The sequence below is a fragment of the Erpetoichthys calabaricus genome, chromosome 14 (genome assembly GCF_900747795.2).
Source record: "Erpetoichthys calabaricus chromosome 14, fErpCal1.3, whole genome shotgun sequence".
NCBI lineage: Eukaryota > Metazoa > Chordata > Cladistia > Polypteriformes > Polypteridae > Erpetoichthys > Erpetoichthys calabaricus.
In genome coordinates this window covers 91,741,258-91,765,862 of record NC_041407.2, presented here as the reverse complement: position 1 = coordinate 91,765,862, position 24,605 = coordinate 91,741,258, and the positions used below count along the sequence as shown (strand labels likewise).

General features: G+C 38.3%; 1 protein-coding gene across 1 annotated transcript; it reads left to right on the top strand.

Annotated features, from left to right (window-relative positions):
• The first annotated feature begins 370 nt into the window (after positions 1-370).
• On the top strand, positions 371-24,605 carry eloa (elongin A). Its single transcript, XM_028818692.2, has 12 exons — positions 371-490; positions 6,363-6,419; positions 6,556-6,668; positions 12,260-13,071; positions 13,151-13,419; positions 14,085-14,202; positions 14,287-14,442; positions 14,567-14,664; positions 19,124-19,304; positions 19,403-19,532; positions 22,783-22,967; positions 23,062-24,605. The coding sequence occupies exons 1-12, from the start codon at positions 419-421 to the stop codon at positions 23,121-23,123; spliced, it is 2,253 nt and encodes a 750-aa protein (XP_028674525.2). The 5' UTR covers positions 371-418; the 3' UTR covers positions 23,124-24,605.

Sequence of the window (24,605 nt, the reverse complement as noted above, 5' to 3'; positions counted from 1 at the left end):
AAAATGCTTCAAAAGATAAGATGATTACATATTAAATATGCGCTTTGCGTACTGAGAAAAGCGCTATACAAATGTAACGAATTATTAATGCCTGGGATATTTACAAATCAGATTGTCAAATGGGCTTAATTTACAAATATCAATTGTTCTTAATGCTTTTCTGTTTTTAACATAAATAAGGAATCCAAATGAAACTGGAATTCAATTTTAAAAACTAAAATAAGTAATACTGTATTATTGGATCATTTACCATTATGAATATGATATCGAATGCATTCTAAATATAACGGCACCCGCCAGGTCAAATTGGAGTCAAAGTTTAGGTTCAACGTCACATCCACTTTAAGCGGAAAAGGACTACACTTCCGGTAGGGGCAAGCGACAGGTGAAGCGACTTCCGACTGTGCCAGCAGCAAAGATGGCGGAGGAGCTGCTGGAGGTGGTAGAAAAGCTGCAGTCTCGACTTTCCGAAAATCAGGAACCACGAAAGGTAAATATTGTTTTAAATGACACCAGCGGACGATTTATAAGGGCCAGTAGAAACAAACTGCCATTTTGTTCTTGCAGATCATCGGTTCATATATTGCATGCGTGTTAGCCACGTCTTAAGTATTAAGCAGCTGCTGTGATTTTAGTAAACACGTATAAAGATCGCAGGTCTGAGAAAAACACACTGAGACAATGGGTTTACAGAAAGTAATACGATTGGCACATTCGTATTCCTTTTGTGAATTGTTGGCGCAGGCTGTTGACGCCTTGGTAAGACTGGCTAGCCCCAAGTTTCTCTACTTGGAAGTTGCCTACGGGCGATCTGCCAATCCACGCACAGAACGAATCAAATTCTTCACCATTTGAGCTACTGTTGACCTCTTTGGGTTAGTACAGTAATCGTACGGGAGTGCGTACCCTGAATTCGCCTCACTGACTTGAGTCACTTAAGCGTGTGTCAGTCTGATTGTCGAATATCCCTTAAAGGGGCAGTAGGTTTACACTAGATAACTGGCAGAAAGTTTTTTTTAATAGTTCCAAAATGCATCTGTTGTTCTGAACTTATTATGTGTGTCACTTTTTTGCTCCTTTTAGCATGTATCCATTTATAGGTCAATGTCGCGTTACGTACATGTAGCTCATTCCCTACATTATATCATTAAGGGGAAAAACCATCTGGAGAAAAATATTAAGCACGCAAAGTAATAAAACTAAATAAATGGACAACCCCTAACAGTAGTGCATAAAACAATATATAGGCATATTTAAATGGAATGTGCAAGACATAATCATATTTATTAAAGATCAAGGCTCTGAATTGTAGTTAAAAATATTAGGATAATAAAGATGGCATTAGACAGGCTGAGGATCAGGGCATAATGTCCATTGATTTATATTCAACAGCTTTTACAACATAACATTGTATTTGCCCTTTTAATCGCTTCTGCACATTGCTTAGATGATGAAAATGTTTGTCAACATAAACAATAAAGTCCTTTTCAGAGGTTGCTTCCTTTAAGGCAGTGTCTCCCATCTTGAATATCTAATTGACCAGATTAAAGAAATGTGTCGGAAGTTTTGGAGAAGTTCATCAATAAAAAATGGGGACAGAGAAATGTAAAAATTAATTGACAAATTGATTAAAATGGTGGTAAAAAGCATGAAAGAGATAAGAGCGTCAAAGCTTAATTTTATTGCTAGAATCCTGCTGGAAAGAAGGGAATTCGTCCAGTGGATCTAGACAAAAATGACATAGCAGTGCTAGAAAAAGTCCAGAGAAGAATGACTAGGCTGATTCCAGGGCTACAGTGAATGTATTATGAGGAAAAACTAAAACAGCTGAACCTTTTCAGTTTAAGCAAAAGAAGATTAAGAGGAGACTTGATTGAAGTGTTTAAAATTATGCAAGGAATTAGTCCAGTGGCTCGAGACTGTGAAGAACACTGGGACACAGTTGGAAACTTGTTAAGGGTAAACTTCACACAAACGTTAAGAAGTTTTTCTTTACACAGAGAACTACAGACACTTGGAGTAAGTGACCAGGTAGCGTGGTAGACAGTAGGACTTTAGGGACTTGCAAAACTAGACTTGATGTTATTTTAGAAAAATTAAGTGGATAGGACTGTTGAGCTTTGTTGGACTGAATGACCTGTCCTTGTCTAGATTGTTCTAATATGCTCAGTCGTTTATCTTCAGAAATTTGAAGCAGTCAACAGTATAATATTAAGAAGCATTTTCAGGAATGTATGGGGAACTAGTATAGTGGAGCTATACATTCATGCCTGCGTTTTCTGTGTAAATAGAGGCAGGGTGTACCATGGCAGCGAGGTAGGAGCCAATTGCTTCAGAACTGGGCAAACACTTGGAAAATGCAGTTTAACACAGAAGTGTGAAGTGCTACATGTGGACAAAAAGAACATCAAATATAAATACAAGATGGGAAACACTGTTCTAAAGGAAGCAGCCTTTTGAAAAGGATTAGGGCTTGGGTGGGGGCTGAATTTTGGTTTGTAAATTGTGACTAGATTGTATGGGATGTTATTTGCTTTTAATTAAAATCAATAAAAATAACCTGAAAAAGAAAAGGATTAGGGGTTTATGTTTTGCACATTTTCCCATCATCTAAGCACTGCACAGGAGATGTTAAAAAGGCAAATAAAATGTTAGGTTATATTGTAAAAACTGTTGAGTATAAACCAGGGGACATTATGCTCAGACTGTATAATGCACTAGTGATACCACATTCTGGAGTGTTGTGTGCCGTTCTGGTCACCACACTACAAGAAAAACACAGCAACACTTGAAGATGTTCAGAAGAGCGCAACCAAGTGCATCTCGGGACTTAATGACATTTGCTACTATGACAGGCTCAGAGAGTTAAACCTGTTTAGTGTCAAGCAGAAGAGACTGCGTGGGGACCTAATCCAGGACTTCAAAATTCCCAGCTGAATTCATTCAATTTAACAGTGAATCTCATACTCAAGACTCAAGGACATCAATGGAATTTAAGGGAAAGTGCATTTAGAACAGAAGCCGGGAAGCACTTCTTTACACAAAGAGTTGTGGGAATCTGCAACAAACTTTTAAATCAAGGAGTTAAAGCAGAAACCCTGACAACCTTTAAGAAGTATCGAGATGAAAGATTGGGACTTAGCTATTAGTTAATCAAACAAGCTTGATGGACTCAATGGTCTTCTGTCGTTTGTCACATGAATGGTTGAATGGAATGCCAGTCTATCACAGGGCACACTTATGTACACACACACAAATGGACACTGCAAAAGTACCATTTCAAAGTTGCCAGTCATTCTGATATGAATGGCTTTGAGATGTTGGAGGAAAACCAGAACAAATCCAAAAAGCCTTCACTGACTTAGAACACATATCAGAATTACACATGCAATGTGAGTGGGCTTGGATTGTAACCCAGTCTTCTGTGCCGCTGTGCTGCTCCAAATGTTAGTTTTGAAAATATTTTTTATTTTTAAATTTGATAAAATGAATTGTGTTGTATATTAAACAAGTGGCACTTTAGTGACATTACGTACTGTGAGGCGCCTGTCACTCAAGCTGGTGACCCTCAGAAACGTGTCTTCAGATTGGCTTCTGCCAGGTCTCTTCCTATCAGAGTTTTTTCCAGTTTCCAATTGCCTTTGGATTGTGTAGGACACCATTATACCTGCTGACACTTTGATTTTTATTGCGAATTCTGTAAATGAAAGGCCTACACCTCTAGGGGTAGTGATGCTGTCTCATTTCATTTATTAATTGTAATTTCTTGCTGTTAGATAGATAGATACTTTATTAATCCCCAAGGGGAAATTCACATACTCCAGCAGCAGCATATTGATAAAAACAATATTAATTAAAGAGTGATAAAAATGCAGTGCAAGTTAAAAAATGCAAGGTGGAGAGTGCGAAGCAGGTATAACAGTCAATAACATTGTATAATGTTAACATTTATCCCCCTGGGTGGAATTGAAGAGTCGCATAGTGTGGGGGAGGAACGATCTCCTCAGTCTGTCAGTGGAGCAGTTATCAGAAATAAGTTATTTATTATTATTATTATTATTCAGTTATCGCTGAAATTGACAACTTTCTACAGTGTAATATTTTCCAAGTAGTACTTCAGAGGATGTAGTAACATAAGTAATATTTTCCAAGTAGTACTTCAGAGGATGTAGTAACATAGTCTGTTCCAACTATGCTTTAAGACAGACAGAGGATTTTTAAGTATTCAGCCAAAATTGGGACACCTGTGCAAATCATTTGCTTCAACTTGCAAGGCTTCATTTACTTTATTTGCTGCAGACCATCTGTAGGTTGTAAGCTATTAGTTGTTCCCTGAGGAAGGCTCATTTGTAATATTCTGAAATTTCCTTTTTTCATTTTTTGTTAACTAAAGCTTTAAATTTAAACCTCTGTTAGTTTAATTCTTACGTTTTCACCATTGTAGGTCATTCATTGCATCTCATCTGATTAAATTTGAAGAAAAACTGGATAAACTGAGGTGATCTAAAACTTCTGTCTGGTAGTTTAGGTGGGAATAAAGGTGATTTTGAGCTTAGTGCTACAGCATGGGAAAGTTGGCATCATGGTGTGGTATCTAGTTGAGTTTGTAATCCATTTTGTGCAAGCTATTTGATAGCTATAAGTTGTCCCGTAATGAATGAGTAGGAGATAGCATAGTGGTTAGCACTGCTGTTTCATAGCTTGTGGAAACTGGGTTTCATCCCATCGCTGGTACTACCTATGTTGTACATTCTCCTTGTATCTGTCTGAAGGATTCTTCCAGTTCTCTGGCTTTTTCCCCACATCCGAAAAATGTGCATTTTAGGTTACATGGCAATATAAATTTGAGAAGCTCCTCATCTGGGGTTGGTTACTACCTTGTACATATTTCTGCTCAAACCCTGCCCTGAACTGAATTTAGCAGGGTCAATAATGCATTGGTGGGTGGATGGAAGAATGTGCCCAGCAATGGACTGGATGGACATCCACAGCTGTTCCTAACTTGTGCTCAATGCCATCAAGATAGATTGCAGACCGTTAAATTAAGCCAAACGGATTGAAGTTAATAGTAACAACATTTTAAAAAGGAGGCAAACATTTAATTTTGTGCATTGATGACTTGTACATTGATTTGTTCGTCATGGATAAATGCTCAGTTTTGTTGATTTACTGTATGATGGGTTATAAAATACAAAGCCTCTTCCACAGTAGCAGGTGGACCAACACCTCCAGTTCTCCCAGTAACTCAGGATTTATAAGAAGAATACATCAGACTCGATAGCCCCTTAAAATGGCTGTAGCTATGTGTAGGGCCATAAACCTACAATTCAACAAACTGGGATGCAGCTGTACCGCCAGTGTTTACTGCAAGTGTACTGTATCTATGTTTGGTGTGACGAGATATTTAAGAATGATGTGGAATTAATATTATATTATAAAATGAGACCCTACAGTCAAGTTTGATATTGCGCCAGGACAAACCAGGCAGCATGGTTAGCTTATCATTGTGGGTAAATGGCTAATCAGAAATGGTATTCATTAAATATTATAATATCCATCAATATTATCATGCTGTTCACAGGGTACATCAGAAAAAAATATTTATACAGTATGTCGGTCCTTCTCCATAGCACTGTTGGAAGTTAGTAAAACTGTACATTATTTGTTCAACCAGTAATAGTTCAATCAGTGAATGTAATTTCCTTATCTAGCACCATTTTAAAGTTTGCGGCTGCCATGCAGACAAGTTCAACTTAGTTTGACTTTATCACTTTCTGTTGTTAGTGCAGTATTTGATTCACTTAAGAAAACTGCACCAGAATGTTTTTTTTTTTCGGTTAGACTGAAAAGCATTTTTTTTTACGGAACAAGATAAATCAAAGAATATCTGATGACATTTGCACAGCTTTGATCAGTTCATCAGTCATCATATTTTTTCTTGTATTCTCAGTATTCAGACTTTTTAGATAAAAAACATTCTAAACTGATGTGTGTATTTGCAGTCAAAGGGAATTGGAATGTAGTTAATATAAAAAGAAGCTTATATTGTTTTTGTTTTTTATGGCATTAAAAAAGAAAAAAATGTGATCTTATGTGGTGCACTTCCTTACACAGTGCACTCAGTAAAGGCATGATGGCACTTGAATCGTTATACTTTTGTTTTATTTTACAAATTATGCATTTATGTAGTTTTTCATTTCATGAATATTAATGAAAAATGATATACTCAAGGCAACATTAACATTTTGTTTTACTTAAGACTTTGTGCAATTAATGAGATTTGAAAATTAAGAGGTATGTAACCACATTTGCTAAACTCTGTTGCATTTCTTCATCCCTAACATCTGCCTCGGTCTCCACAGCTTCTGAAGACTTTGAAGAGGCTGAACGAGTTGCCAATCACTGTGGACATTCTGGTGGTGAGTTGCTAGAGTTCATATAGTGCCAGGCACCTAGGTGGATGAATGGTTAAGTACCATTCTAGTAATCATGAACACAACCTGTTTATTCTTTTGGTAATTTTTATCTGCTACAACAAAAGGCTGTCTTTTGCAGGAAACTGGAGTCGGCAAAACTGTGAACAGCCTGCGCAAGCATGGTGTGGTTGGAGAGCAAGCAAGGAACCTTGTAGCTAAGTGGAAGAAGTTAGTCCCACAGGAAGGAGTCAGGTGAGATTTAATTTCCTGAGGGAGTTGCTGGAGTGTCCACAAAATATAAGACCATTCTGCAAGAATGAAGATTGAAAACTCTTGTTCAGACATTTTGAGACTTTTATTATTATCCTGCAGACTTGCAGAATGTATGAATGTGCTTCTGTTTTAATTAAACAAACATCCACCATTTAGTGAATCAACTTCAGTTGAAGACTGAGGGGGCTTGAGCCCATAGTGGCATTCTTGGGTGCAAGATAGGAATTTGCAGTGGATGGAATGCCAGTCCATAACAGGGCACACTCACTCACACTGTGCCAGTTTAAGTTTACCAGTTCAGCTAACACATGTCTTTCTGATGTAAAAGGAAAACCCACACAGACTTCGTAGAAAATGCCAAGCCAGTACAGGCAGTGACCTACTTCATGTCATTGGCTGAATGAAGACTAGATGACTGATTATCTGCATAATTTACTAATACTTAACAGGGATAATAGGAAGCATTTGCTATATGTACATTTTTAAGAAGTGTCTTGTTCCAAATATTGTCCTAGTTACTTAGAAAGATTTCAACTTTCACTCTTACCCTAGAAGGACCTGCTGTTTTTTTTTTTTTTGTTCCAGGATATTTTAATTAGGTATTGATTTCAACTTGCTGGCAGAACGTCTTAACTGAACGTACAGTCATATGAAAAAGTTTGGGAACCCCTCTCAGCCTGTATAATAATTGACTCTACTTTTAACAAAAAAGATAACAGTGGTATGTCTTTCATTTCCTAGGAACATCTGAGTACTGCGGTGTTTTCCGAACAAAGATTTTTAGTGAAGTATTTAGTTGTATGAAATTAAATCAAATGTGAAAAACTGGCTGTGCAAAAATGTGGGTCCCCTTGTAATTTTGCTGATTTGAATGCATGTCACTGCTCAATGCTGATTACTTGCAACACCAAATTGGTTGGATTAGCTCGTTAAGCCTTGAACTTTATAGACCGGTGTGTCCAATCATGAGATATAAAGGTATTTAAGGTGGTCAATTGCAAGTTGTGCTTCCCTTTGGCTCTCCTCTGAAGAGGGACAGCATGGGATTCTCAAAGCAACTCTCAAAAGATCTGAAAACAAAGATTGTTCAGTCTCATGGTTTAGGGGAAGGCTACAAAAAGCTCAGAGGTTTAAACTGTCAGTTTCAACTGTAAGGAATGTAATCAGGAAATGGAAGGCCACAGGCACAGTTGCTGTTAAACCCAGCAGGCCTGGCAGGCCAAGAAAAATACAGGAGCGGCATATGCGCAGGATTGTGAGAATGGTTACAGACAACCCACAGATCACCTCCAAAGACCTGCAAGAACATCTCGCTGCAGATGGTATATCTGTATATCATTCTGCAATTCAGCGCAGTTTGCATAAAGAACATCTGTATGGCAGGGTGATGAGAAAGAAGCCCTTTCTGCACTCACGCCACAAACAGAGTCGCTAGTTGTATGCAAATGCTCATTTAGACAAGCTAGATTAATTTTGGAACAAAGTGCTTTGGACTGATGAGACAAAAATTGAGTTATTTGGTCATAACAAAAAGCACTTTGCATGGCGGAAAAAGAATACCGCATTCCAAGAAAAACACCTGCTGCCTGCTGTCAAATTTGGTGGAGGTTCCATCATGCTGTGGGGCTCTGTGGCTAGTTCAGGGACTGGGGCCCTTATTAAAGTCGAGGGTCTGATGAATTCAACCCAATATCAACAAATTATTCAGGATAATGTTCAAGCATCAGTCACAAAGTTGAAGTTACGCAGGGGTTGGATATTCCAACAAGACAATGACCCAAAACATAGTTCGAAATCTACAAAGGTATTCATGCAGAGGGAGAAGTACAATGTTCTGGAATGGCCGTCACAGTCCCCTGACTTGAATATCATCGAAAATCTATGAGATAATTTGAAGCCAGCTGTCAAAGCTTGGTAGCCATCAAATTTAACTGAACTGGAGCGATTTTGTATGGAAGAATGGTCAAAAATACCTGCATCCAAAATCCAGACACTCATCAAAGGCTATAGGAGGCGTCTAGAGGCTGTTATATTTGCAAAAGGAGGCTCAACTAAGTATTGATGTCATATCTCTGTTGGGGTGCCCAAATTTATGCACCTGTCTGATTTTGTTATGATGCATATTGTATATTTTCTGTTAATCTAATAAACTTAATGTCCCTGCTGAAATACTACTGTTTCCATAAGGCATGTAAAATAGTAAAAGGAAGTTGCTACTTTGACAGCTCAGCCAATGATAAACAAAAATCCAAAGAATTAAGAGGGGTTCCCAAAGTTTTTCATATGACTGTATTAATTCTTTCTTTCTCAATTTGATTTTTTTCAAAACTGGGAGAGTCAATTATAAATTGTTTTACTTTCTTGAGATAGATAGTAATGATTTGATTTACTTCCATGAATTGATTTGTCTTTCCTGGCATAGTTTATTAAATTGTTTTATTTATATAAATTATTAAAGCAAACACCCCATAAAAGGCACACTAGTGCAATTATAAAAGGAATCAGCAGATCCTGCATAGTGTTGTTTGATTATTTTCGGCTTTTATAAATTACCTAGAAGCAAATTATGGAATGATCTGTTAACAAGACTGTGAATTTTTAAAACGATTATTCAGTTTGTAGCACTCCTTACAAAAAACAGGTTTTGTGCACTTAAAGTAATTTACAAATACAAAGAGCAATAAAAAATGTATATAAACAGCAACATTTGCATACCTAAGTTCACATCCATTTAAATGAACAACAAGGGGCTTTACAGCCTGAAAGCGGCAATTCAGTCTATCGAGCTTGGTGGGTTTGTTAATAGCTAAGTTGCCCAAGTATCTCATCCAGATGTTATTTCAGAAACAGATACATAAACCTTAGCTGCATTGTTATATAAACCATGCTGACAGATGATATATTCAGTTGGCCAGAGTATAATGAGTCATGCATGCTAAAGGCTGTGATAGTATATTAAACCTTCTGATTTCTGTGCCTGTTTACTGTAGTCACAGCAGTAGGCCAACAGCTCTCTGTGCATTTGGTTTGTTACATATGTACTGTAAATCATGTAATAGAGCCAGCTTGACTAAAGCAGATGTAAGAAAGTTATTCTTTTTTTCTTCTTCTTCAATTAAAAAGAACTGGTCACTATTAGGTTTATATTGAACAGAAAAAATAAGTAACTACACAGTTTGGCAAGCAGTGCTCTATATTAAGGGTCTGCAGAGTCAATTCTTTAAGGGTATAGTGTGTGCAAGTTTTTGTTCCAGCCTGATTGCTTAATTAGAAATCAGTCCTTGCCTATAATGGATCTTATTTAATTTTACGGCTTGTTAGTGTTTTTATTTTACCATGTCAGGTCATTCTTATATTGTAGATGTTTTCCTATCTAAGGATATCATCCAAATGCTTTGTAGTCTGAAGTGAATAAGTTAGTCTTTGGCATTCTTATTTTCAGCTTCTTTTCAAATATTTTATTAATCCAAATAATACAGAATGAATACACACAGGTTTAATTGGGAACAAGTTAGATGGGGAGCTACTATATCCTTTATCATTTGCATCATATTAATAATAAGGAGCAATTAAAAACAGTGAATGCAACTTTTAACCTTTAACATGCAAAACACAAAGTACAAAGTCAGAAGTGTAGAAAGTATAATAATGATACTGATAACAATAAATAATAATAATATGAACAGCACACTGCACATATGAGTGATGCGAGTGTCACTTTCAGATTCCTAGAATCCCTTTTGATTTCACTGACCGTTTCAATTTCACCGCCTGAAGACAGATACACTTCGTCAGCACTGCTGATGAGAGGTGTTTCTTAGGAGATGCCATTATGAGGCTAGGTGAAGATGCGTCTACACCATTGCCCGAGTAACACTTGGGCCTGATGCTTCTGCAAGACAGGCCTTTACCATTGCCTGAGTAGATAGATAACGCTCGGTACTAATGTTGTTGGCACTTTTACATCCCAGGTAAACCTCTGGTCTTATGCAAGATGTATCTATTCTGGTGCCCGAGTGACACTCGGGACTAATTCTTTTAGCACTGTTTTTACTGCCCGAGTGACAATCTGGTCTAACGCTAAGGATGTTAAGACTAAAATAAGCATGTAAGTGTTCGGAATCTGACCAAGGGAGACAACTAAAATGGAAGCATAAAATGTCACTTGAGCAATAAGTGCTTCAAAACCAATAATGAACTTCTCATTAAGAAACTGGGTTGTGAGCAAAAACCTGCAATCCTCTACGGCCCTCTAAGATCAACTGTGCAGACCATTACTCTACATGATAGACTTTGAAATGGAGCTGGGTGTTTGGTTCTCAAATTCACATCATGCAGTTCTTAAGAGGTTGCTGGTTTTCATTTGATCTGGTTTATTAATTTGATTCCAAGCTGTCATTTGACCCTGGCGCTTAAGTTTATGGTTTATACGGGTCTGTAAATTCCTTGTGCAATTTTGAATTTTCAGTAACTCTATATAAGATGATAAAAATCTGTAAAATGCAACAGCGAAGAAACCTTTTCAGAATTAAAATAGAATGGTTAGTGGTATGTTTATTGTAATTTCTTCTTTGATTTTGTAGTTGCTAAAACCCTCAATATACTGAAAGAATTGTTGAAGAAAAGATCAGATGCATTCCCTGGCTATTTTTTTCCATAGGGGCCATGTTAAACCTGGTATCTACTCAGCAAAACCTTGCTCTCTGAGTGATGTTTGTGTTGTTAGAAGAAACATGATCAGTGCCATAACTCAAACACAACTGCGGAATGTGTTTGGGGAACTTCAAAGTTTCAAACCCATGGTCTTCTTTGTCTCCAAAAAGATGGTGGATATGCAGAAACTTTATATTTCAACATATGCTAACAGCTGAATTTGTTTCCTGTCTTTGGCACTTTATTGTACTTTATATAGAGGAGAAATTTTTTAAATTGAAAATTACACAAATATTTTATGGACAGCCTGTGCTCAAAAAGGGAAGCAGTCTTGGGTATTCCCAGCAGGGGTGCATATTTCACTTCTGTATGAAAATTCAGATTGAAGTTTATTGCTATCATATTTTTAATGCACTGAATGCTATTTGTTTACTTTGTTTGTCTATTTGCATTCATTTAAATTACTTGCTTGTTAAAAGTATATTGTTTTTACTAAGCTGACGTGGCTACAGACAACAAGGTATCAAACATGGGTATGCATTTATTGTAGAAATGCCAGTTTTTAATAAAAACATGAAGAAAGAAGACTAAAATGAAGAATACAAATCCACTTCAGCTTTCAAATTCATATGTCTTTGATTGATTGTTACAAAATAAAACAAATTAGTGGAACTTTCTGACCATTCAAACTCGGAGCAAGTGAGAGGGATTTAATTAATCATGTTCAGTTAACAGCAGTTACTTTTTTCGAAATAGAAGGGGTGAAGATAACTAGTGGAACACAAAGATATGTTAGAAGTTCCAGTTCTTGATAAAGCTAGGCAATAACAAACAGTAAATACAGTAATGCATTCTGTATTGACAATTAGCTTTGTCTACTCCAATAACTTTTGTCTCATTTTTTTTTTTTTCCCTAGAGAGGCACGAGATATTCAGTCTCAAAACAAGGGAGCACCCAGCCAAAAGCATGCACGGAATCCATCTCCTGAGGAGGATTCACATGTGGAAGGCAGTGAAGAGGTATATCATTCCCCTCAGCATCATCCTCAAAGAGCCTCCAATGTACACAGCCATAAGAGACTGCAAACTAGCAGAGGAGGCTACCAGTCTGAGGGCTATGAAAGTCCACAAGAGGAGGAATCTCCGTCCAGGTTGAAAGAGTCTTATAGTCCTCCTGAGTCCCCTTCAACTCCCCCTAATCTTGCACACTATAGGCAGAGTTACCAGGGGCAAAGTTTTGAGTCCACACATCAGACGAACTTTGAAGGACAGGTACCTGAGCGTGCCAAAATCTCCCATAAAGAGTCACACATATACAGAGAAAAAGGGGAAAGTCATAAAGGCTTACACAAAGATAAGCATCACATTAGCCAAAAGGCGAAGCCGTCTTCCTCCACTCATACTATGGAGAAAGAGAGGTCATTGCATTCTCACAGCAGCGACAAGGTACAAAGGCAAATGGACTTTGATGAAAGCTCTGAATCCCCTGTTAAAAAACGAAGTAAGGAGCGAGATGGACAGAGTAGCACCAGCAAGCGAGACAAAGATCGGATTGTATCAGGACAACCTGTCCAGGACCAGGATCAACCCAGAAAGCGCAAGCACCAGGACTTTGAACCTCATAAAACAGTAATGGCAGGGTCCGTAAGCTCAAAACATAAACATGATCAAGATGGGAAGAAGGCAAGCAAAAGCTCATCTTCTAAGCAAGGTGAAAAGAGCAACCAAGGTACAAGTAACAATTTTGTAATAGCAGAACAGTGTGTGTTTGCTACAGTCATTTTAACTTACTTTTTCCCTCCCAATAGGGGGACCAAAAGAGAAACACAAAACTTTGTCTCAGTCTGAGGAGGTTAGAGATACAAAGGAAGATGAGTTTGAGAAGCCTACTATGTCATTTGAATCATACCTCAGTTATGACCAGCCACAGCTAAAGAAAAAGAAAAAGTCAAGCCGTCCACCCCCTCCTGCACCTTCTCCAGCACCTTCTCCAGCACCTGCCCCCACCAAACATCATACTGTCAAGAAGAACCAGAAGACTAGTGAGCCACTGAAAAAAACAGAGAAGCCAAAAAAGGTGAACGTTCAGTTTATCAAAGTTTAATGGTTTTTCTCTCAGTAACAGTACATAGAGTGTATACAACAAATAAAAGATAGATAGATAGATACTTTATTAATCCCAATGGGAAATTCACATTCTTCAGCAGCAGCATACTGATACAATAAATAATATTAAAGAATGATGATAATGCAGGTGAAAAACAGACAATAACTATGTATAATGTTAAATGTTAACGTTTACCCCCCCGGATGAAACAGTTTATACAGGAAAAATAAGTTACAGTATAATTGTGTACAAGATCTGTTTTATAAAACATACAATCTTCAACATAAGTACAACATATCACATAGAAGTCAGTGTAGATAGATAGATAGATACTTTATTAATCCCAGTGTACAACAGCATATGGCAGTCCGTAGCATGCATTGCAAAATTAGAACCTTTGGCAGTTTCAGTTTCAATGGCAAACTGTCAGTAGAAATGCTTTCAGTTAGGGTTAGGGCTTTCGCAGTTCATTTGGGGTTAATAATTGGTCTTGGATCCTGGCATTTAGTCCTGCGGGATCAAAGCACGAAATGCCAGACTATGCATGTGAGAACAGTTTGTGAAGACGCTTTTTCCTTTTAGAGGCCCACACAGACCTCTTGTATATCGCTAATCATTTCTTATGGTTCATAAAGGTACGGACAATTGATGTGGTGCCTACCCTACCTGACATACCCTTGCCCGCCATCCAGCCCAACTATCGCCCTTTGCCAAGCCTGGATGCGACTCCTTTGTCTCCACAAAGACGAAAAGGCACGTACCTGCCAAGTTGCTGTCTTTATTTCTGAGCCTTGACCACTGCTTTTTCATCTTATTTGGTCTGTCTCGTGCCCACAGTGCCCTTGGCGACAGCTGATGATGATGACCAGGGTTTCACCGGTCGTCGCTTCAACTCAAAAATGGCAGTGTACTCTGGATCGAAGACCGCATGCCTGAGCAAAATGATGAGCCTTTATGAGCAATGTATTCGTGTTCTTCAGAATAACATTGACTGTGAGTCGATGTTGCTTTCCCCTTTGTTTTTATTTTGCTTTTGGCTTTGGAGGAGGCAGGTGTGCATTCAGTTGAGCAGATCATGGCAGAGGGTAATTAAAACTTTTATGCATCTAATTTTCAGCAATTGAGGAAGTGGGAGGAGTGCCTTATGTGATTCTGGAGCCTGTCCTGGAGCGCTGCACCCCTGAGCAGCTGTACAGAATAGAACAGTACAATCAGGTGAGCCTATGAATTTGTAAGACTGTAAATGGTAACTTTTGTAGAACAAATTATTCTCTATATTTATACTTTGGTCAAAATCATTACAACGGAATTTTCATTAAAATCTTGATTTTAACTGGATGTTTTTTTATCTCTTTAATTCTGTTTATTTCTGTATAGCTATCTTCACTCAAAGTAGAATTAAAATGCAAGAACAATTTTACAAATGTAAATAATAACATGAAAGTACATAACCATGTTTAAGAAAAATTGTACCAATTAGGCTTTTTCTGTGTTAGTAAGCAAGCAAATATGTTTGCTGTAAGAATCCAAGAAAGCTGGTAAGTAGGCATTAAATTCATGGTAATGTTAGATAATATAATCAGAAGAATAAGATGGGTGGTGATGAGATGACCACCGGCCTGCTTGGCCAAATCACGATCTGACCCTTTACAAGACAATTGCACAGACTGTGCTTATGTCGTACAAATACACTCACTGAGCACATTTTTAGGAACACTATGCTAATACTGGGCAGGGCCTCCTTTTGCTCTCAAAATAGCCTCATTTTTTTCTTGGCATGGATTCTGCAAGATGTTGGGCACAGTTCTTTTGAGAATGTGACCCATGATGACATGACTGAAACAGAGTTTCTAAAGATTTGTCAACTGCATAATCATGCAGTAAATTTCCCGTTCTACCACATTCCAAAGATTGTTTGATTGGATTCAGATCCAGTGAGTGGGAAGGCCATTGAAGAGCACAGAACTTATCATTTCATGAAACCAGCTTAAGGCATCACTTACCTTTTGAAATGGTACATTATCATGCTGAAAGTAGCGATTAGTAGATGAGTAGATTGTGTCAGCATCCATACTCAAATAGGCTGTGGGCATTCAGCCAAAGATTTGTTAGTGTTATAGGGCCAAAGTATTCCAAGAAAACATTCTGCACACCATTACAGCACTACCACCAGCCTGGACCGTTGTGACAAGTCAGGTTGGGTGAATGGAGTCATGGTGTCTGTGTGCCCTGGTAGAAACTGAGACTTATTAGACCAGAATATGTTTGTTCCAGTTCAGTCTACATCTGAAATATATGCATTAGGCTAATTCTTCATTCAGAAGTATGAATGCTTTTGTGTGGAAAGTGTACCATAGAATAGGCTAACCGCCTATCCAGGGTTGGTTCTTGCCTTGCATCTTATACTCCTGTGGTGGATTCCAGCAATCAATGACTGTAGCATGTGAGAAAGTGGGTTCAGCAAATATGCTGATGTATGGATACCTGTTAGGAGTGACTATGAATTTGTAAGTCATTATTAGGTTGGTTAGTTAGTTACACTGGGTTAACAAATAATGGCCACTTGTATGAATGTGCACTACAGTGAAGTCCTTTCTTATTCAAATAATTTGAATACGCATTTTGGTACTTTCTTTGACTGTTTTTAGACTTTTGCAGTGTTTATAAGATGTGCAGCTTAGGTTAACTGACCACTCTAAACTGCGTGAGAGCAACAAGTGTTTGTGTTAGCGGGCAATGCGACTGACTAGTGCCCTGTATAGGGCTGATGCTGTTTGGATGAACTCAAGCCTGAAATGGATTAGGCAGGTTTAAGAATGTTTTAAATGTTTCTTCTGTTTTTTGTACTATGTAATTAATGAAATTGTGGAAGAACTTTTCAGTGGTCAACACTGCTTCCTCACATCTCCTAGAAACAGCATACTAATTCTGACCTGCTGACTTAGTATGGTTTGCACATTTTGTCCATTTCTTTTGGGTTCTTCACCATCTCAAGTACGTACATCTTGCGTGGAGTGGTCTGGCATCATATCACATTCATGGTTGATTGTTTTTTTTTTAATCTGTGGCTGTCAAGGTAGACTAAGGCCATGTCACACTGCATGACATATCCAGCAATTTTCAGTCACAGACTTCATTTACGTTGTCTTAGGGAGTTGGAGGCAGTTGAGTCACACTCCCAAGACCACCATTGTACAGGTTGGGCCATTTATATGGATACACCTAAATAAAATGGGAATGGTTGGTGATATTAACTTCCTGTTTGTGGCACATTAGTATATGTGAGGGGGGAAACTTTTCAAGATGGGTGGTGACCATGGTGGCCATTTTGAAGTCGGCCATTTTGGATCCAACTTTTGTTTTTTCAATAGGAAGAGGGTCATGTGACACATCAACCTTATTGGGAATTTCACAAGAAAAACAATGGTGTGCTTGGTTTTAACGTAACTTTATTCTTTGATGAGTTATTTACAAGTTTCTGACCACTTATAAAATGTGTTCAATGTGTCAGGTCCGAGCATTCTTAGATGAACAGTTTCCTGGAAAGTGGATTGGTTGTCGTGGGCCAGTTGAATGGCCCCCAAGGTCTCCCGATCTGACCCCCTTAGACTTTTATCTTTGGGGTCATCTGAAGGCAATTGTCTATGCTGTGAAGATACGAGATGTGCAGCACCTGAAACTATGGATACTGGAAGCCTGTGCTAGCATTTCTCCTGCGGTGTTGCTATCAGTGTGTGAAGAGTAGGAGAAGAGGGTTGCATTGACAATCCAACACAATGGGCAGCACATTGAACACATTTTATAAGTGGTCAGAAACTTGTAAATAACTCATGAAAGAATAAAGTTACTTTAAAACCAAGCACACCATTGTTTTTCTTGTGAAATTCCCAATAAGTTTGATGTGTCACGTGACCCTCTTCCTATTGAAAAAACAAAAGTTGGATCCAAAATGGCCGACTTCAAAATGGCCACCATGGTCACCACCCATCTTGAAAAGTTTCCCCCATCACATATACTAATGTGCCACAAACAGGAAGTTAATATCACCAACCATTCCCATTTTATTAAGGTGTATCCATATAAATGGCCCACCCTGTAGTCTAACACACCCAGCAATTCAGTCTACCTAGTCTGAAACTCTCCCCAGCAAAATCCAACAGGCTTCATTTTGCCTTAAATCGCAGAGGTGCCACTGAGTACTTGTTACATCTGACAGCCAATGAGCACTCACCAAGAAGTGCAAACCATACAATGCAGCTACAAGGAATAAGGACCTTACCAACAGAAGAGAGGCTTACATGTCTGATTCACATGTTTAGGTGCCATAGCGGAATGAAAAAAAGGACAGAGATTGTGGCTGAACTTGCTGTGCCTGTAAAGCCTTCACATAGGCACTGGCTCTGTTAGGTACCACATTATTTGCTCTCAGAAAAAAAGGGTGAGATTGCAGTATTTTGGAAATAAGAAACTGTTCTGAAAGTCATCATGCAGTTATCTAATTTGACACGACCTGTAATATATGGTTGTGTAATCTGATATCCTCTGATGATGAGATCAGTAACTGCAGTCATCAAGTTTGACTTCTCCTTCTGAGAAGAAGTCGTATAATATGACATTGGCTTTAGACTTACTGACACCATATTAGATTAAACATGTCAAATAGATAAAAGATGTGATATTATAGACTGATGTTTGTTGATGTTAGCTTGTTTTACTTTTTGCTAATAATAAAAATATTGACTAAAATTAATATATTTACTTTGATTTATACAAGCGTATGGCTGTTAAAAACAACGCCTATCAAACAGAAGTGTGTATGTCATAGGAAAATATATTTCATTATTACAAACTAAGAAATGACAATTACAATGAATATATAACAACAACAACATTCATTTATATAGCACATTTTCATACAAAAAAGTAGCTCAAAGTAACTGCTTATTGTAATTACTAATTTTACCTAACAGATTACTTTCTAGGACAGATGAATATTCCTGTCACAAAACCGATTGCATATTTTTGATGTCCAGTAAAATTTTCAATGCATGTATTAAAAATGCTCAATCTTTGACATGTTAGGTGCTACCACCTAAACCATCTTCATGAAACCTTTGGTCTGGGAGGAAAAAAAATTATTATATATTTTTTACATTCACAATATAATTTTTTTTATTTTTCTTTTCTGACATTTGTCCTGGCAATTAATATTTTTTTTTAATTTAACAGGTAGTTTTCACTGTTTTCTACATTTTGTATAAAACGATCAACAAAGCTTTCAAGCCTGTGTTTTGTCAGCTATTAGTAATATTGCAAAGTGACCAGGAGAAGTATGTTTGCCAAAAATGTTCACATATATCACTGGTAGGATATTTCTCTTATAAAGCTGGGCACTTTACAACCCCCTATTAGCCGAACATGCATATCTTTGGCGTGTCATGGTAATAATTTTGTATTTATGTAGCACCTTTCCCATGTTCAAGGCACTTGGAAAATCCATGAACACACAAGGTGGAACACTTAAACACTATAGAGAGAGTGACTTGGCCAAGGAATGAGAACCAGGACGCTGTGCTAACCACGTCATCCTGTTGTCAAATACTGACCATCGCTGATTTATGTAGGGGGTGTTAAATATTTTAGTAAAAGGATGTTCCTTGTTTCCTTGTTGCAGTGGTTTGTGGAAGAGTCTGATGAACTCTGGATGCGTCACTGCCGACGTGATTTCCGTCATGAGAGCCCCCAGGAGTATGAGACGTGGCGTGAGCTGTATTTGCGCCTTCATGATGAACGTGAAGAGCGGCTTAGAATGCTCACACAAAACATTACATCTGCTCATGCTAACAGGCCCAGGGGTATGTTGAGATGATGCTTTTCTCAGGAACTTTTATTCCTTTCAGAAAATTCTTTCATACATTTTACATTCTCTGAATCTTGCTTTTCTTAACCCTAGGTCGGCAAGTGAAAATGGCATTTGTAAACACTGTGGTAAAGCCTCCACGTGATGTTCGGAGGCGGCAAGAAAAATTTGGGACAGCTGGTGGCAGTACAAGTACCAGCACAAGTGAAGCTGCACCTATTAAGTAAGCAAAGAGATTTGGTTAGTGTGTAGCAGTAGTTCTCAAATGTTGTTCTTATTGTTGCTGCTGTTTTTTCATCTCATTTCATTTTCTGAAACTGCTTTTCCTGGTAAGGGTCATGGTGGCAGCAAGCCAAGCAGTACACACCAGACTTTACTGTCCCCCATCTATAAATTCCAGTACCTCCTGAGGAATTCCCAGGTGTTCCCAAGCCAACTGAGAGGTCTTATCCCTCCAGTATGTCATGGGTCTGTCTACCCACAGGGTGTTCACCCAAAGAGACATGCTTAAAAGATCTCGAGGTGGAGCCACCAGGTTGCATCCTTATGACATGCCCAAACCACCTCACCTAGCTCCTTTCAATCCAGAGCAGCAGTGAATCTACTCTGAAGGTCTCCTGAATCACTGAGCTTTACAGCCTACCACACAGTGTCAGCCCAGTCACCCTGCAAAGAAACCTCCTTTCTGCAGGTTGTACTCGCAATCTCATTCTTTCGGTCATTACCCACAGCTCAAGACCATAGGTGAGGGAAACCGAGAGTATTGTCTTTAGACTTGGCTCCTGCTTCACCACTACAGACCAGTAAAGCACTTGCAGAAAAGCTGTCACCACTCCAATCCCCTTGTCAATCTTACATTCCCTTTTTCCATCATTTGCAAACAAGATCTTACGATACTGAAACTCCTTCACTAAGAGCAGTTGTCCCCTCAAACTCTCCCCCCAACATGGAGAGAGCAATCCACCATTTCTTGTGAATCATGACCTCTGACTTAGAGATGCAGATTCTCATTTCTGCTGCTTCACACTCTACACATAGTCAGATGAGGCAAAGAGGACTACATCACCTATAGAAATCAATGATGTTACCCCTACATCTTGATATCCTGTCCATGAAAACTATAAATAGAAGTGGTAACGAGACGCAACCTTGACAGAGCCCCGTTACCCAAAGTTTACAAATTCAATTTTAATGCTAAGTATCTGAACTCAGCTATTCAATGTTGCATTGAAGGTGGGTAAAATACCCTTAGAATGGCAGACTGGTGTGGTGGTCCCCATATTTAAGGAGGCTGACCAGAGGGGTGTGTTCCAACTACAGAGGGATCACACTCCTCTGCCCCCCAGGTAAGGCATACAGTATGCAAGTGTGCTGGAGGGATGACTTTGTATGGTGGTTAAGCCAAAGATATGAACAATGTGGATTCCGTCCTGGCCATGGAACAATAGACCATCTTTTTTGCTGGAGCATGCGTAGGAGTAATGCTACCCAGTCTACATGTATTTTGTAGATTTAAAAAAAAGCATATGTCCATATCCCTCAGCATGTGTTTTAGGAGGTGCTGCTGCGATATTGGGTAACAGGTCTGCTCTTGCATACTGTTCATTCCTTAAATGAAAGCTGTGAGAGCTGTCTCTTCATTTGTGGATTATTGTTTTTTTTTTAATTTTGTTATTCTTTTTCTTAATTTAGCAGTCACGTTTACGCAAGATCAAGAATCATTATAATAGTTCATATATACTTTTTCAAAAAATCAACAGAGGCTGCTCAAGTAATGTGTTCCTTATTCAGAATAAAGAGGCAGGGATTAGTCTGAGAATTACACTTTGTCACACTACTTATTGAACAGTCAAAAACAGCGTCCAATACTAACTCCTATGCCTTTTTTATTTTGTGTTGTTTAAACTAACCAGCTGGTATATATTAAATGTATTCTTTTTTTATCATAATTATCTCATTAATATGTTGAAACATTAATAATTTATATATAAACAAGGTAGTCGTGCCCGTCAAGGACGGGCTGCAGGCGACTTTTATCAGAGTTGCAGGGTAAAAGTCATTAAGTGCAAAATTATTTGTACCATGATTAAATTTAGCAATAAAATGTTTTTTGTTATTTGTGCCACACGACAAATCGGGATTCGAACCCAGGTGGACAGTAGGTGGTGTTAGGTCCTAACTTTGTTCCGGCATCCGGGATCGAACCACCGACCAAGGGTAGTGTGCATTCTACAACCTGAGCTGTATGGATCTTAGTTCCAAGGCAATAATAAACATAATGAAAGTTGTTTCTAGTTTAAGTCATGTATGAAAGTGTTACATGCCATAAAATGAACGACTTATCTTTATCAAAATAAAATTATGAATCATTAACACAATCAATGCATACTTAACGAATACGTAAACTATGTTTATTCAAGTATTTAGAGCACGACAAAGTTGATTGCTGGAAGCAGCTCTTGCAGAGGCTCTTCGACGTGCATCAGTGTTTCTTCGAAGTTGAGCTTGAATTTCAGACGCATTTGCTTGACTTTCTCGAGTTCGAATGCGATCTTGTTGACGCCTTGAATTTGCATCTTCCTCGTTTTCATGAAGTCTATTTTCTCGTAGTCTTTGTCGGTCTTGCTCTCTTCTTTCGACAATTTCACCTTCAGTTGCATTTAAACGATTCTCTCGTTGTCGTAAACGTTCTTGTTCTCTTCTCTCAACAATTTCAACTTGAGTTGCGTTTGACCGACTTTCTTGTTGTCGTTGCCGTTGATGTTCACGTCTTTCAGCAACTTCAATTTCAGTGGCAGTAGAACGTTTTTGTTGCAATCGCAGACGCTCAATTTCGTGAATCAATTGTGTTTGTTCTTACGTGCGGTTGCTTCTGTAAGCTGCAACTCGTTGCCGTTCATTTTGTCTCTGCTGCGAGATTTGAACACTCTTTGCTGCTTGTCGTACTGTACGTCGCTGTTTATTCCAGTTTTTGTTCTTCAGTAAAAATTCTTTTTGGTTTCTTCGTTTTTGGCAATTCTTGAGGTGTAGTTTGAGCACTTGAAATATCCAAAATCTTATTTCTTTTTGCATTTTCGTCTTCTTCAGTCGAGTGACTTCCTTCAGCTTTTCTTTTAATCCGATTGGTCACTCGCTTCCCAGTGCTTCGTTTTTTATTTTGTTGTTGAGGCAAATGTGCAATATTCAAATTGTTTATGGTCTTTTCTTGGGTTTCTTTGTCATTAAAATGCAAGCTTGTTTCTTTTTTAGTTGGTTGGTCCAAATTTTCAAAATTCGTAGAATATCAGCCAATCAAAACACTGATGTAAACGTACCAACCAACCAACCAACAGACAGACATGCTGAAATATATATATAGATCATTAACAACTAGAATGTATTTGTTAATATGTATACCACTATGGTATACAAAACTCAACTGAAATATTTAAAGATGCCTTTATATGTGTTTTTCTGTTTCCTTGCTTCTGTAGAATCAGACCAGCATCCACCATGTCTTACAGCAGCAGTCTTTGTGTCAGTAGCAGCAACACTAGTACATCCCATGCTGCAGAAAGCAACACATCCTATGAGGGTCCCAGTACCAGCACAGGGAGCCATGCCTCTTCCTCCTCCTCTTCTAGCATTTCACCTGCCAGCAGCAAGCCACAAGTTAAAAGTAAGCAAGTGTGCACCCATAATTTACATTTAGGCATGGGCCGACATAACCAAGTCATAACAATCCTCAAATCTCCATTTCTCTGTCACTACAGAAATTGCACCCATGATGGCCAAGACGATTAAGGCATTTAAGAATCGTTTCTCAAGACGTTAGTGGTCTCAGGAGCTTCAAAGGAGCCATCTTGTCTGTGATGGTGTGCTACTGGACTCCAGACTCTTAAGGATTTGCACTGCTGCAAGAGGAATTCATGACCTACAACAGTTTGACCTGTAATCACCCATCTTTACCCATACAGCTTAAAACGACATGACAAAATTGAACATGTGGTCACTTTTGCTTGCAAACAGTTGCCATGGTACACATTCAGCACTGGTCTGCACATGTATATAAACCCTTGTGAATGCCCACTGCACATTTTAACACTATGCCCTAAGTTTTTCTTTCTCTAAATGGATTAAAAAAATGTGTTTTGGGGCTCTTGAGCAAATGCAATATATGTACATATTTTGTCAGGGTGAGCTGTCTTATTGTGGGAGAGCACATATTGCAGTTCAGCCTCAATCTATCTTGTTTGTTCTACTCACTCCCTCCTTGTATTTGCTACTTCATTTCAATCATTTTTTATTTATTTATATGTAGGTTTACTTTAGATAAATACTAAAAGTGTATTTTATTTTATTTAGGTCCTGCACTTCTTAACTCACAACCCTCTGCAGTAGCCTAACTCCTGATAGAAAATGTATCCATCAATAGGCTATGGTGAAGGGTGGCTTCTCTGTGTGACAACAGGCCATTCTTGTATTTTTTTTTCTGTTTTGGGTTTGGGGAAGGTGGTTATTTCTGTATATAATTTACAGGAAAAAAAGGTCATTTTAAATTATGGCTGTAATGGAAATGTTTAAGTGGTGCCAGTGTGCTGGTGGTGGCAGTTGTAGGAAGGAGACTGTGACAGACGCCGCAGAAGAGCTTTAGGGAGTGCAGGCACTTGGCTAAATGATACTAAAGAACGCTTTGTGTCTGTGGTGGTCTGAGAAGGCAGCTCTTGTCCAACTCATTCCAGTAAGTAAAGACCGTGTAGTGGTCAGTATGTTTTATTTGGGAACAAGAATTATGAAGTTAAGCTAAAAAGAAAAAAAATAATTAACTCGTTTAAATTACTTTTAAAAACAGGAAAATTATATATTGTTTTAGTAAACCGATTTCAGAAGGCTAAAGATTTTATGGGATGCCAGTGCATTAGACCAGCATGAGCAACATAAGCCAGCTCAACCAGGCAACAGGGGAGCTCGGGATGGCTGATGGGACTGGGAGGTGGCCGTGGTGTCCAAGCTCAGCTGCTGTTGTTTTTCAGCTGTGGTTCCTAATTGTTTTCTCTTATTTCTGTCACCCAGGCTTGCATTGCTATTGCAGTCATTTTACTTTGTAAAGTGCCTTGAGGCGCTATATGAATCAATGGATTGATTGTTATTAGCTGTTGGAGCGATCCAGGGACAGACGCTGGAGAATAGCTGCATTTTGTATTTATTCTCAATTATAAATTTTATTCGTGAAAATTGTTTTAAGATTATTTTAAGATAAAAGGATAGTGCATTTAGCAAGTGGAATTATTTCTGTGAATAAACTCTTGGAAAAACT

Bases quoted from the DNA above. Each gene is read 5' to 3' on its own strand.
- eloa (XM_028818692.2), top strand. From the start codon at position 419: ATGGCGGAGGAGCTGCTGGAGGTGGTAGAAAAGCTGCAGTCTCGACTT. The intron at 491-6,362 runs GTAAATATTGTT...CGGTCTCCACAG, and splicing joins AAAATCAGGAACCACGAAAG to CTTCTGAAGACTTTGAAGAG. The intron at 14,665-19,123 runs GTGAGCCTATGA...TCCTTGTTGCAG, and splicing joins GAATAGAACAGTACAATCAG to TGGTTTGTGGAAGAGTCTGA.